This window comes from Miscanthus floridulus, chromosome 7 (assembly GCF_019320115.1).
Source record: "Miscanthus floridulus cultivar M001 chromosome 7, ASM1932011v1, whole genome shotgun sequence".
In the NCBI taxonomy this organism is placed as follows: Eukaryota; Viridiplantae; Streptophyta; class Magnoliopsida; order Poales; family Poaceae; genus Miscanthus; species Miscanthus floridulus.
The window spans coordinates 84863700-84876512 of NC_089586.1; the positions used below are offsets into that span (position 1 = coordinate 84863700).

The 12813-nt window shown below is 52.3% G+C and overlaps 1 protein-coding gene across 1 annotated transcript; it reads right to left on the minus strand.

The window, feature by feature from the left end:
* Positions 1–10965: 10965 nt before the first annotated feature.
* LOC136465779 (uncharacterized) lies at positions 10966–11529 on the minus strand. Its single transcript, XM_066464384.1, has one exon. It carries the CDS (start codon positions 11527–11529, stop codon positions 10966–10968), a length of 564 nt encoding a protein of 187 aa, XP_066320481.1.
* Positions 11530–12813: the final 1284 nt, after the last annotated feature.

The window sequence follows — 12813 nt, forward strand, 5'->3', positions numbered from 1 at the left end:
TCGGGGAGAACGCCCCAGAACTGTGCCTCGTACGGCTTCAGGTCCGCCTGGGCTATTTTCAGAGCAGGCAGGCTGTTCTTGAACAGTATATCAATGGAGCTGCCGCCGTCGATCAGTACCCTGTCGAATTGAACCTTGTTGATACAAGGATCGAGGACCAGGGGAAAACGCCCTGGCTCGGGTATGGCGGCCCATTGGTCCTTCCTGCTGAAGCAGATTTCACGGTGAGACCACGGAGGAAGCCGCGGATCGGTGAGAAGGTTGTCGGTCTTTGCCACGTTCAAGCAAGCGCGGGCGAGCAGCTTGCGTTCTCGTTTGGTCTCAATGGACACCTTGCCGCCGATGATGGTGTGCACGCGATTAGTCGGCTTGACGTATTTATGATGAGGATCTGCATCATCGTCGTCGTTGTCCTCATTGCGCTGTTCCCCCGCGTCGTTAAGCTTGTTAGACGTATCCGGAGCCTGTTGACGCGTGTAGATAGTCTTGAGGATGCGGCAATTCTCCATGGTGTGGTTCGACTTGGGATGGAGCTGGTAGGGTCCTTTCAATGCTTTGGCGTAGTCGTCCTCGTAGTTTCGACGTTCGCTGCCCTTTTTCACGGTATTGACCTCGCCGTCGTCTTCCCGAGCGTGCGTTGGTTGTATGCCCAAGGTAGTAGATTATCGGCAGACAGATGCGCAAGCCCCAAACAAGACGGTGACGCAAGATAGACACGAGGTTTTATCCAGGTTCGGCCGCCAAAAAGGCGTAATGAAAGATGTCTTGATCTGGTCGTCCTTTTTGAGAGCGATCTGGTGATAACCAGAGTAGCAATCGAGAAAGGAAAGCAGCTCGCAACCGGCGGTTGAATCTACGACCTCGTCTATGCGAGGTAAGCCAAAGGGGTCCTTAGGGCAGTGTTTGTTGAGATCAGTGTAATCAACGCACATTCTCCATTCATTATTCTTTTTGCGTACAAGAACCGGGTTGGCTAAGCATTCCGGATGATACACTTCTTTGATAAATTCGGCTGCCAAAAGCCGTGTAACTTCTACCCTAATCGCCTCCTTTTTGTCGCGAGCGAACCATCGTAGCTTCTGCTTGATTGGTTTGGCTTTGCTGTTGACATTTAAGGAGTGCTCAATCAAGTCCTGAGGTACACCGGGCATGTCGGAAGGTTTCCATGCAAACACATCCACGTTGCCCCTCAAGAACCTGACGAGTGCGTCTTCCTATTTGGGATCCAGGTCGGCCCCGATGAGGGCTGTTTTGCTAGGATCGCCTTCGACCAGCTGGATCGTCTTGTGCTCCTTGGATCTGATGTTCTTGCGCGGAGCCTTGAGCTCTGGGATCTCCAAGTAGTCGGCCGGGGTCTTCTTAGCGTCGAGCATGGTCTCGGCCATGCGAATAGAGAGGTCGTGGGCCTCTGCTATTTTGAAGCTGTCGTCCTCGCAGGTATAAGCTGCGTATACGTTGCCCCTGAGGGTTAAAACTCCTTTCTCAGTGGGCATCTTGAGCACTAGATACCTGTAATGAGGTATGGCCATGAACTTGGTGAGCGACGGTCGACCAAGAATAGCATGGTAGGTGCCATCCAAATCAGCGACCACGAAGTTGACGTAGTCGGTGCGGAAGTGGTCCGGAGTCCCAAACTGCACAGGTAGCGTGATCTGCCCAAGAGGTGTGGAGCTCTGTCCGAGGAGAACGCCCCAGAACTGTGCCTCGTACGGCTTCAGGTCCGCCTGGGCTATTTTCAGAGCGGGCAGGCTGTTCTTGAACAGTATATCAATGGAGCTGCCGCCGTCGATCAGTACCCTGTCGAATTGAACCTTGTTGATACAAGGATCGAGGACCAGGGGAAAACGCCCTGGCTCGGGTATGGCGGCCCATTGGTCCTTCCTGCTGAAGCAGATTTCACGGTGAGACCACGGAGGAAGCCGCGGATCGGTGAGAAGGTTGTCGGTCTTTGCCACGTTCAAGCAAGCGCGGGTGAGCAGCTTGTGTTCTCGTTTGGTCTCAATGGACACCTTGCCGCCGATGATGGTGTGCACGCGATCAGTCGGCTTGACGTATTTATGACGAGGATCTGCATCATTGTCGTCGTTGTCCTCGTTGCGCTGTTCCCCCACGTCGTTAAGCTTGTCGGACGTATCCGGAGCCTGTTGACGCGTGTAGATAGTCTTGAGGACGCGGCAATTCTCCATGGTGTGGTTCGACTTGGGATGGAGCTGGCAGGGTCCTTTCAATGCTTTGGCGTAGTCGTCCTCGTAGTTTCGACGTCCGCTGCCCTTTTTCACGGTATTGACCTCGCCGTCGTCTTCCCGAGCGCGCTTGCTTCTGTAATCGTCACGGCGGTTGCGCCGCTGATTACGTTGATCACGGTGGTCACGGGAGTCGTTGCGCTAGTTGCGATGGTCAAAATTGTCATTCCGACCACGATTGCTGCGGTAATCGTCGCGGTGTGGAGGGTGGTCGGAGCGTGGAACCCTTGCTGCTTCTTCAACGATTATCTTTTTAGCGTCGTCAGCGTCCGCGTATTTCTTAGCGGTGGCCAAAAGCGCTGTGACTGATTCGGGTCTCTTCCGGAGGAGCTTATCTCTTAGGGCGTCGTGGAAGCGGAGGCCGGTGATGAAAGCCTCGATTGCTTCGTTGTTGGAGATTGATGGGACCTTGATGCGCATCTCCGAGAAACGCCGAATGTACTCGCGTAGTGGTTCATCCTTCCGATCTCGGATCCGCTGCAGATCGTACTTGTTGCCGGGTTGTTCACAAGTAGCGATGAAATTGTCGATGAAGGCCTGCCTGAGCTCCTGCCAAGAGTCAAAATAGTTCACTGGCAAGCTAACCAGCCATTGGTGACCTGCATGACCAACAGCGACTGGGAAGTAGTTAGACATGACGTGCTCAGTCGGCCATGGCTGAGCGGCACGCAGTTTCGTAGAGCATGACCCATAATTCGGAGTTTTCCTTGCCGTCGTACTTCTGAAGCTTCTCGAGCTTGAAATTCTTGGGCCATATGACTTGGCGCAGGTGTGGAGTGAACTGCTTCAGACCCGGCGGACCGTGGGCGGTGTCATACTCCATACGGCGATAGCTTTCATGGGATGCACGATCGTCGGCTCTCTGGTTGATGCGAGCACGCAGATCACGTCCGACGAGGTAATGGCGGAGATCGTTATTGCCATCGCGGCGATCTCGATTGCCATCTGGATTAGCCCTGCGACCGTGGTTATCACGGCGATTGTCACGGTTATCTCGGCGGTTGTCGTCTCGAACGTCATGGCGGTTATCCTCCCGACGGCGGTTGTCGTCCCGACCACCATCATGACCACCGTTTCCGCCTTGACGGTTGTCTGATGGGTCATTATTGCGCGAGCCACGTTGGTTGAGTGGCTGTGAGCGACTCGAGTATTGGCGGCTGTGGCTTGATTCGACAGAAACTGATGGGGCCTAGGCTTGATTCATCTCCGCGGTTTGAGCCATAGCAGCTGTCAGATAAGCTTGTATGTCATCACGGACTGCTTGGGTCTCGGGAGTGTTGGGCAACCGCTGCATTGTCACCATGGCGACGGCCACGTTGGCGCTTGGGGTCTTGAAGACCTGTTTGTCCCCCACCCTGTCGAAAGCATTGTTGAGGTCACGAGGTCGGAGTCTTATGCATCGTGCTTCCTGGTCTGCTTCAGCTTCAATTTGCCGGCGATTAAACCGGTCGATATTGCGTGCTTCGCGTGCAGTCTTTTCTTGTTCTGTTTCGCCAACTGCTGGCGGCTCGTCGTTGCTGACAACATGGATCAAATCCCCTCGTCTTGGCGGGAAAGACTGGAAATTGGGGGAAACCCGGGGCGTGGTCTGGTAGATCCAGATCGTATTTGACGCCTTCATCTTCGTGACGCTGAAGCTCGGTGTGGACAGATGCGTTGGATGCGACGCCGGATGAGGAGCTGGAGTCACCCTCTCGGACTGTGTGGATGGATCCTTCTTGATAATCTTCAATCCGGACCATGTTTACGATGTTGCATGGCTTTGGCCGAGATCGGTGGATAGAACATAGGTCCGAGCGGCGTCGTAGGTTGTACGCGTAGCTGGAGGCAGCGTTTCGCAGGCCGTAGGGCTAGACCTGGTGGTTCTCCGTCGGGACTTCGTACTCGCAGAGTCAGAGACCCGTCGCGAAGGCTGGCTGGCGACGAGCGGAGCGCCCCTCAGGAGTAGATACGACCACAAGATCTATTCCAAGCCATGCAGGATGACTGGCCCGAGCCGGTCGGATAGATCTATTGTGGGGAGCTGTTACCTGCTCATTAGGTTGGCTTTGAATCGTACTTACCAGAGCTAGGGTTTCAGCGAGTTTGATGCCGACCCGATCGATGGAGTCGTGCAGGTTGGTGTCGTCGATCTGCTTTCCTCTGTAGCAGGGAAGCGGATGACGGGTTGTTGGCGTGGCTGTGGGCGTGGTCGGAGCCAGATGTACCATGGTCGGAGCCAGATCCATCGTGGTCGGAGCCGTGTTTGTCGTGGTCGGAGCCGTGTTCACCGTGGTCGGAGCCGTGTTCACCGTGGTCGGAGCCGTAGCCGATGCAGGTGAAGTAGTCGTCGATGCGGGTTGAATCCACGCCTCCTCCGCGGTCATGGCGATGGAGACGCTAGGGCCGGTAGTCCAAGTGATCTGGCCGACGGTGAACATGAGGCCGTTGGGCGTAGCCATGGAGCCGGAGATGATGACCATCTTGTTTGCTTGGAGAGCAGTACGCACACCCCCTACCTGGCGCGCCACTGTCGACGAAATATGGTCGGTAGTCTACCTAGGGGTATGCCCAAGGTAGTAGATTATCGGCAGACAGATGCGCAAGCCCCAAACAAGACGGTGACGCAAGACAGACACGAGGTTTTATCCAGGTTCGGCCGCCAAAAAGGCGTAATACCTACGTCCTGCGTCTGATTTGTATTGCTGTATGTCAATGAGAGATGTTTTTTAGAGGGGTCCCCTGCCCGCCTTATATAGTTCGGGGGGCAGGGTTACAGATCTGGAAACTAATCCTAGTCAGTTACAATTGCCATATGTGGCTGGACAAGGATTCCTATTCTAACCGACCAGGATCCTGCTTGGTCGCCAAATCCGTCTTGATTCCTTGTGCGGGACTCCGATTAGGTGGACCGAGCCGCACGTCGTTTTTCGGGTGGACTGAACCCATTGATCCGGGCTAGCCCAAGCTTAGCCGTAAGGGTATAGGGGTTAATACCCCCACAATGGGCGTCTTTGTGGTTCCTCACCCGGTTAAACACATCTTTGCAAATGCCTCTAAAGATGGTGTTTCAAGCCTTTGCATTCCATTTTTCATAATTCACCTCATCGCCTTGTAGGTTTGTAGCATCCCGAGGTTTTGGGAAGCCTTGTGAGGCGGCTCTAAGTATTCCAACATCTAGAGCTTCTAAGTATGCCTCCATACGAATTTTCCAATATGAAAAATCATCCCCCTCAAAGATAGGAGGAGGTCCATCCCTGTGAGACATCTTTCTCTAGGCGGTTAAGCCTAAATACGTGAGCATGAGGCTCTGATACCAATTGAAAGGATCAAGATGCCCAAGAGGGGGGTGAATTGGGCAAATTCTAAATTTCTTTCAATAATTAAATCCTATGGTTAGCCCAATTAACCCCTTATGCCTAGAAAATGTTTCTAATGTTCTACCGCATAAAAAGACTTGCAACCTAAGTTCCAATCCTACTCTAGCATGGCAATTCTATGGATATAAAGACAAGTATTAAATTGCTCAAAGTAAATGCTCAAAGTAAAGAGAGAAGGAGGAATGCGGCGATGTTTTGCCGAGGTATCAGAGAGTCGCCACTCCCCACTAGTCCTCGTTGGAGCACCCGCGCAAGGGTGTAGCTCCCCCTTGATCTGCGCAAGGATCAAGTGCTCTCTATGGGTTGATTCTTCGACACTCTGTCATAGTGTATCACCCACAACCGCTCACAACTTGAGTTGGGTCATCCACAAGCTCCACCGGATGATCACCAAGCTCCAAATCACCACCAAGCCATCTAGGTGATGGCGATCACCAAGAGTAATAAGCACGAACTCTCACTTGACCATGACAAGCCTAATGAGAAGGGTGGATGCACACTTTGCTACTCTTGGTCTCACTAATGAGGGCTCCCTTTGGGATTCTCAAATCTCAATCACCTCACTAGGACCTTGCTCTTCTTGGCACTCACAAAGATGTTTCTCAGCTGTTGGAATCAGCAAAAGTACCCCACACATGAATGGAGGAAGTATTTATAACATGGGCTAAAAAATGAACCATTATGTGCCTCTATGGGGTGATCGGATGCTCCGGTCATGTTGATCGGATGCGCCGGTCAGTTCACCCTAAATTCCAGTGATCAAATGGTGACCGGACGCATCCGATCGTGATTTCCCCTCTCTGGAACCTTACTGCAGTCAACCGAATGCTAGCCCTCAGCATTCGGTCACTTCACCTCTCAGTGTCTGGTCACTTCCAGACGACTTCACCTTGATCAAATGAACTAACCAGACTCTGTGCCAGCGTCCGATCACACCAAAGCCAGCGTCTAGTCAGTATTTGACCCTCCATTCACTTCCAATTTTTGATCGTACATGAATGAAGTTTGCTCCAATGGATCTAAGGGCTTTTTAGGAGCAACCTAGTGCTAGGTTTAGCAAGTGTGCACCACACCTAACCCACTAGACTCACCTAGGTCAAGCTACCCATCCATACCCCTCTTAATAGTATGGCCAAAGGAAAAACAAAGTCCTAAACTACTCTAAGTGTCTCTTCAACACCAAATGACACTTAGAACTAGTCCATCCTTAACCTTGTCATCCATCCTTTGAAAACCAAAACGATTTCCATCGTAGGGGCATGACCACCATTATAGCCCAATCGATCTCTATTACCATGACCTAACTTAATTGCCTCTGCAAAACATACGTTAGTCATAGTAATCATATATTGTCATTAATCATCAAAACCCAACTAGGGGCCTAGATGCTTTCATCAAGGTTGCTGCTGATCACAATGGCATAGTCCCTAGATGCCCCAGTGAGGGCACCACAGTCGCCGACATGGTGCTCGACGTTGTAGATGACGGCGCCCTCGAGGATCCCACGGAGCGGTAGGACTGTTGCCGATGGAGAGCGTGGCACGGTGACCGTAGTAGTGCTCATAGTAGAACTGGTCAGAAACTATAATCGAATAAGTTGTTGGGGAGCCCCCGAGTGAATAGTCTTTTGTATTTATGAATACATTAGTCCTTTTTGTGATGAAATCACTTTGTAAGCGATGAATTTGTGCAAAAAAAATGAATAAGTTTTCAACTTTCGTTACGGCAAGCAGCTTTTCAGCTCTTCTCCCTCTTTTTGTAAAAGAGGTTTGGTGCCTTCCGACCCTTCCCATAGTTAAGGTCGCAAAAACTAGGAGTGCGGGTGAGCCAATTTTGATCACGCTGGTGAGCAACGAGGCCGTAGCCGCTAGGGCATGGGTTTCCCATAGTCCTACCAGTTATACTCAGATTTTGTTCCCGAAATCCTAGCCTTTAGGACTTGCCATGAGGAAAGAGGGAAAACTCAGAGAATGTTTGCAAAGATAACACACGGAGAGTGTTTGCAAGATACACATACTTATATCAGCCCCCGAGTGAGGTCTGAACCCTCGCAATTTGCAGGGGTCGGATGTCACTAAAGATCGGGGATTTTTTAAGACAAAAACTGATAAGAAAAAGTATGCGTTTATTTTAGGGTAAAAACGACATAGCTGCTCGATATTCCAAGCATTGGTGAAGACCTCGCCGTCGATGGTTTTCAACTTGTAGGCGTCTGGCCAGAGTACTTCTGCGATGACGTATGGTCCCTCTCAGGGTGGGGAGACCTTGTGACGGTCCTTGTTGCTCTGCACAAGGTGGAGAACTAGGTCCCCAATGTTGAAGGCTTGGTCCCACACCCATTGGCTATGGTACCACCGCAGCGCCTATTGGTACTTGGCCGAACGGAGGAGGGCGATGTCACGAGCTTTGTCTAGCTGGTCCATGGCATCTTGGTGGGATGGCTCGGCTCCCTATTTGTCGTATGCTCTGATTCTTGGCGCTCCATAGTCGAGGTTGGTTGGGAGGATGGCCTCGGAACCATAGAACATGAAGAAAGTATAGCCAGTGGCCCGGCTGGGAGTTGTCCTTAGGCTCTAGAGCACTACATGGAGCTCGGCGACCCAGCGTGTGCCGAACTTGTTTAGCCGGTTGAAGATCCTTTGCTTGAGGCCCTGTAGGAGCATGCCATTTGTGCGCTCGACCTACCCGTTCGTTCGGGGGTGCGCAATGGCGGCCCAATCGACCTGGATGTGTTGTTCATCGTAGAATCAAAGGAATTTCTTACCAGTGAACTGTGTGCCGTTGTCCATGATGATGGAGTTCGACATCCCAAAGCGATGGATGATGTCGAGGAAGAACAGCATGGCTTGCTCGGATTTGATCACAGAGATTGGCCAAGCTTTGATCCATTTTGTGAACTTGTCTATGGTGACAAGCAAGTGGGTGTAGCCCCCGGGCACCTTTTTGAGAGGTCCAACCAGATCGAGCCCCCAGACCACGAAGGGCCACATAATAGGGATCATCTAGAGTGCTTGGGCTAGGAGGTGAGTCTACCAAGCATAGTACTAGCACCCTTCACAGGTGCGTACGATCTGCTCAGCGTCGGCTACTACAGTGGGCCAGTAGAAGCCCTATCGAAATGTGTTCCCAACCAAGGTTCTAGGTGCGACGTGGTGACCACAGACCCCACCATGGATATCGCTCAGTAGAAGCTTCCCCTGTTCGATGGGGATACATAGTTGTAGGATCCCAATGTGGCTTCGTTTGTAGAGTTCGCCCTCTACAAGAATGAAGGACTTGGCGTGACGTGCGAGCCGTCGAGCTTTCGTCTTGTCCATCGGTAGCGTGTCATGGAAGAGGTAGTCAAGGTAGAGCGTTCTCTAGTCATCTAGAGGGTCGGGCTCTATTGCTAGATCCTCCTTAAGCTCTATGACCTCGGCGCCAGATGGAGCCGTCGGTTGGTTAGCCCCCGGGGCTAGATCAAGCGGGCCATCGTCGACCTATTTTGACCCTTCGTAGCACATCGAGGGCTTATGTTAGTCGCTAGCAAAGATGCCTATTGGCACCGGCTCTCGATCGGATGCCGCTTTTGCAAGTGCGTCGGCCGCCTCATTGAGGTGCATTGGCATGTGATTGAGTTTAAGGCCATCGAATTTGTCCTCTAGCCATCGGACCTCTTGGCAGTTCGCAGCCATCTTGGCGTCATGGCAGCTCGACTCCTTCATGACTTGGTTGATGACTAGCTAAGAGTCACCTCAGATGTTGAGGCATCGGATGCCCAACTCGATGGAGATTTATAGGCTGTTGATGAGCGCTTCATACTCAGCCACATTATTCGATGAGGGGAAATGGAGCTGAACCATGTACCTCATGCGGACCCCGAGGGGTGATATGAAGACTAGCCCCACGCTGGCACCTTTCTTCATCAACGATCCATCGAAGTACATCATCTAGTACTCTTGCTCGATGATCACCGGTGGTGTCTGGACCTCGATCCATTCCGTGATGAAGTCAGCCAACACCTAGGACTTGATCGCCGTTCGACAGGCATATGTGATGCCTTGATCCATCAACTCGAGTGCCCACTTCGTGGTTCTTCCTATGGCATCCTAGCTCTAGACGACCTCACCGAGGGGGAATGACGTCATGACCGTCATGGGGTGTGACTCGAAGTAGTGGCATAGCTTCCTCTTGGTGATGAGGATGGTGTATAGGAGCTTCTAGATTTAGGAGTAGCAGGTTAGAGTCAGATAGTACCTCGCTGATGAAGTACACAGGGTGTTGCACCTTCAGGGCATGCCCCTCTTCCTTCTGCTCTACTACCAGGGCAGCGCTGACCACTTGCATGGTGGCTGCTATGTATAGCCGAAGGGATTCTCCATTGCTTGGAGGAACTAGGATCGGGGGCCTTGTCAGAAGCAGTTTGACCATGTCAAGTTCCTCCTAGGCCTCGGATGTCCACTTGAAGCGGTCGGCTTTCTTCAAGAGTCGATAAAGGGGGAGACCCCATTCATCAAGGCGCGAGATGAATCGGCTGAGGGTGGCGAGGCACCTTGTGATTTGCTAAACCCCATGTATGTTCTGAATTGGGCCCATCCTTGTGATGGGTGAAATCTTCTCTGGGTTGGCTTCGATGCCACGCTCGAAGACGATGAAGCCGAGTAGCATGCCCCTCGGGACCCCAAAAACACACTTCTCAGGATTGAGTTTGATGCCATTCACCTGGAGTTTCGCAAAGGTTTGCTCAAGATCGGTAATGAGGTGGTCAACCCATTTGGACTTAACTACGATGTCATCAACGTAGGCCTCAATGGTCCACCTGATGAGGTCCCCAAAGCATCTAAGCATACAGCGCTGCTACATAGCCCCATCGTTCTTTAGTCCGAACAGCATTGAAACGTAGCAGAACGATCCGAAGGGGGTGATGAAAGATGCCGTGAGCTGGTCGGACTCCTTCATCATGATTTGATGTAGCCAGAGTACGCATCAAGAAAGCAGAGGGTTTCACACCCCGAGGTAGAGTCGACTATTTGGTCTATGCATGGCAAAGGGAACGGATCCTTTGGGCATGCTTTGTTGAGACTCATATAGTCAACACACATCCTCCATTTCCCGCTCTTCTTTTGTACAAGAATGGGATTAGCTAACCACTCTGGGTGGTATACTTCCCTGATGAATCCGGCCATCGATAGTTTTGCTATCTCTTCACCGATGGCCCTGCGCTTCTCCTCGTCAAAGCGATGCAGGCATTGCTTTACCAGCTTGGAGCCTAGATGGATCTTCAAGGTATGCTCTGCAACCTCCCTTGGAATGCCTGGCATGTCTGAGGGTTTCCATGCAAAGATGTCTTTGTTGCCACGGAGGAAGTCGACGAGTGCGCTTTCCTATCCGAAGGAAAGTGTGGTACCAATGCGTACCATTTTACCCTCGGAGCTGCTGGGATCTATGAGGACTTCCTTGAAGCCCTCTGCCGATTTGAACGACCCAATTGATTTCTTCATGTCGGGCACTTCTACGGAGACCTCCTCCTTGAGGGTCGTGAGTTCCCCGAAGGCGATGATTGCTGTGGCGTGGCCGCTACACTCAACCTCGCACTCGTAGGCCCGCTGGAAGGAGGTGCTGACAGTGATGACCCTGTGGGGGCCCAACATCTTTAGCTTGAGGTATGTATAGTTGGGGATGGCCATGAACTTCGCGTAGCATGGACGTCCCAGGATGGCGTGGAAGATTCTGGGGAACCCAACCACCTTGAAGGTGAGAGTCTCAGTCCTATAATTGAACTGATCCATGAAGGTGACGAGCAAATCAATCTGCCCTAGTGGCATGGCCTGCTTCCCAGGCACGATGCCGTGGAAAGGCGCTCGGGTTGGGCGGAGGTTCGTCCAGTCGACGCCCATCTCATCGAGTGTCTTGGCGTACATGATGTTGAGGCCACTGCCTCCATCCATCAGTACTTTGGTGAGTCACTTTGGGCTAATGATTGGGTCAACCACAAGCAGATACCTCCCCAGGTGTGGGACAATATTTGGATGGTCGGTCCGATCGAAGGTTATGGCGGACTCCGACCACCGGAGGAAGGGAGGGGTGGCCGGTTGGGCCATGTAGACTTCACGACGTGCGACCTTCTAATGGCGTTTGGAGCCATAGGCTGCTGATCCTCCAAAGATCATAAGGCAGTCATCTAGCATTGGAAAGCCATCGTTCTTCTCCTTGGCATCGTCTGCAGTGGGGGGAGGGTCCTTCCCCTGCTCCCCTTTGTTGGAGCCTCCAGAAAGGAACCGCCGCATGAGGCTGCAGTCCTTGAGCAGATGCTTGACAGGAAAGGTGTGGCTCGAGCATGGCCCTTCAAGTAATTTTTTGAAGTGGTTTGGAGTGCCCTCCATGGGCTTCCAACCACCCTTACGGTTAGCAGTGGCCATGAGCGAGTCCTCGCTCCATTGCTTCTTATTCTTCCTTTTGGCAGAACGATTGGAGGTGCCTTCACCGACACCCTCATCTCGCCTTGCCTTGCTCTCAAGGCAATCGAGGATCACTCCGACCACCTCTTCTCCTGAGGCATGGCTAGTGGCGATGTCTAGGAGTTCCTTGGTGGTTCGTGGGCCCTTGCGTCCCATCTTATGAACCAAAGACTCGTAAGTCATCTCGAACAGGAAGGCTCCTATCATGTCGGCATCGACGACGTTAGGGAGCTTGTTGCACTATCGGGAGAAGCGCCAGATGTACCTGCGGAGGGTCTCACCAGCCTTCTGATGGTAGTTCTTGAGGTCCCATGGGTTCCCAGGGCGCTTGTATGTGCCCTAGAAGTTTCCCACAAAGATCTCCTTCAAATCCGCCCAACTCTGGATTGCGTTGGACGGCAGGTGCTCCAACCATGCTCACACCAAATCAGCCAAGAACAGTGGGAGGTTACAGATAATGAAGTCGTCATTATCTGCACCACCATCTTGACAAGCAAGTCGATAGTCTTTGAGCCAAAGTCCGAGGTTTGTCTCCCTAGAGTACTTAGAGATATTGGTAGGTGGTCGATACCTTGGTGGGAAAGCAGCGTTGAGGATATGCCCGCCGAAGGCCTAAGGGCCTGGTAGGCCAGGGCTCAGGCTCTAGTCCTCGCTGCTGTCATAACATCCGCCGCGATGAGGATGATAGCTGTGGCGGGCTCCTTCTCTTGGGTAGTTGTAGGTGCGTTTGCGGGCATCGATGGTGTTGCGTGCGTCGCGGTTACGACCGAGAGG

Coding starts and splice junctions, on each gene's coding strand:
- LOC136465779 (XM_066464384.1), bottom strand. CDS start 11,529: ATGGATGGAGGCAGTGGCCTCAACATCATGTACGCCAAGACACTCGAT.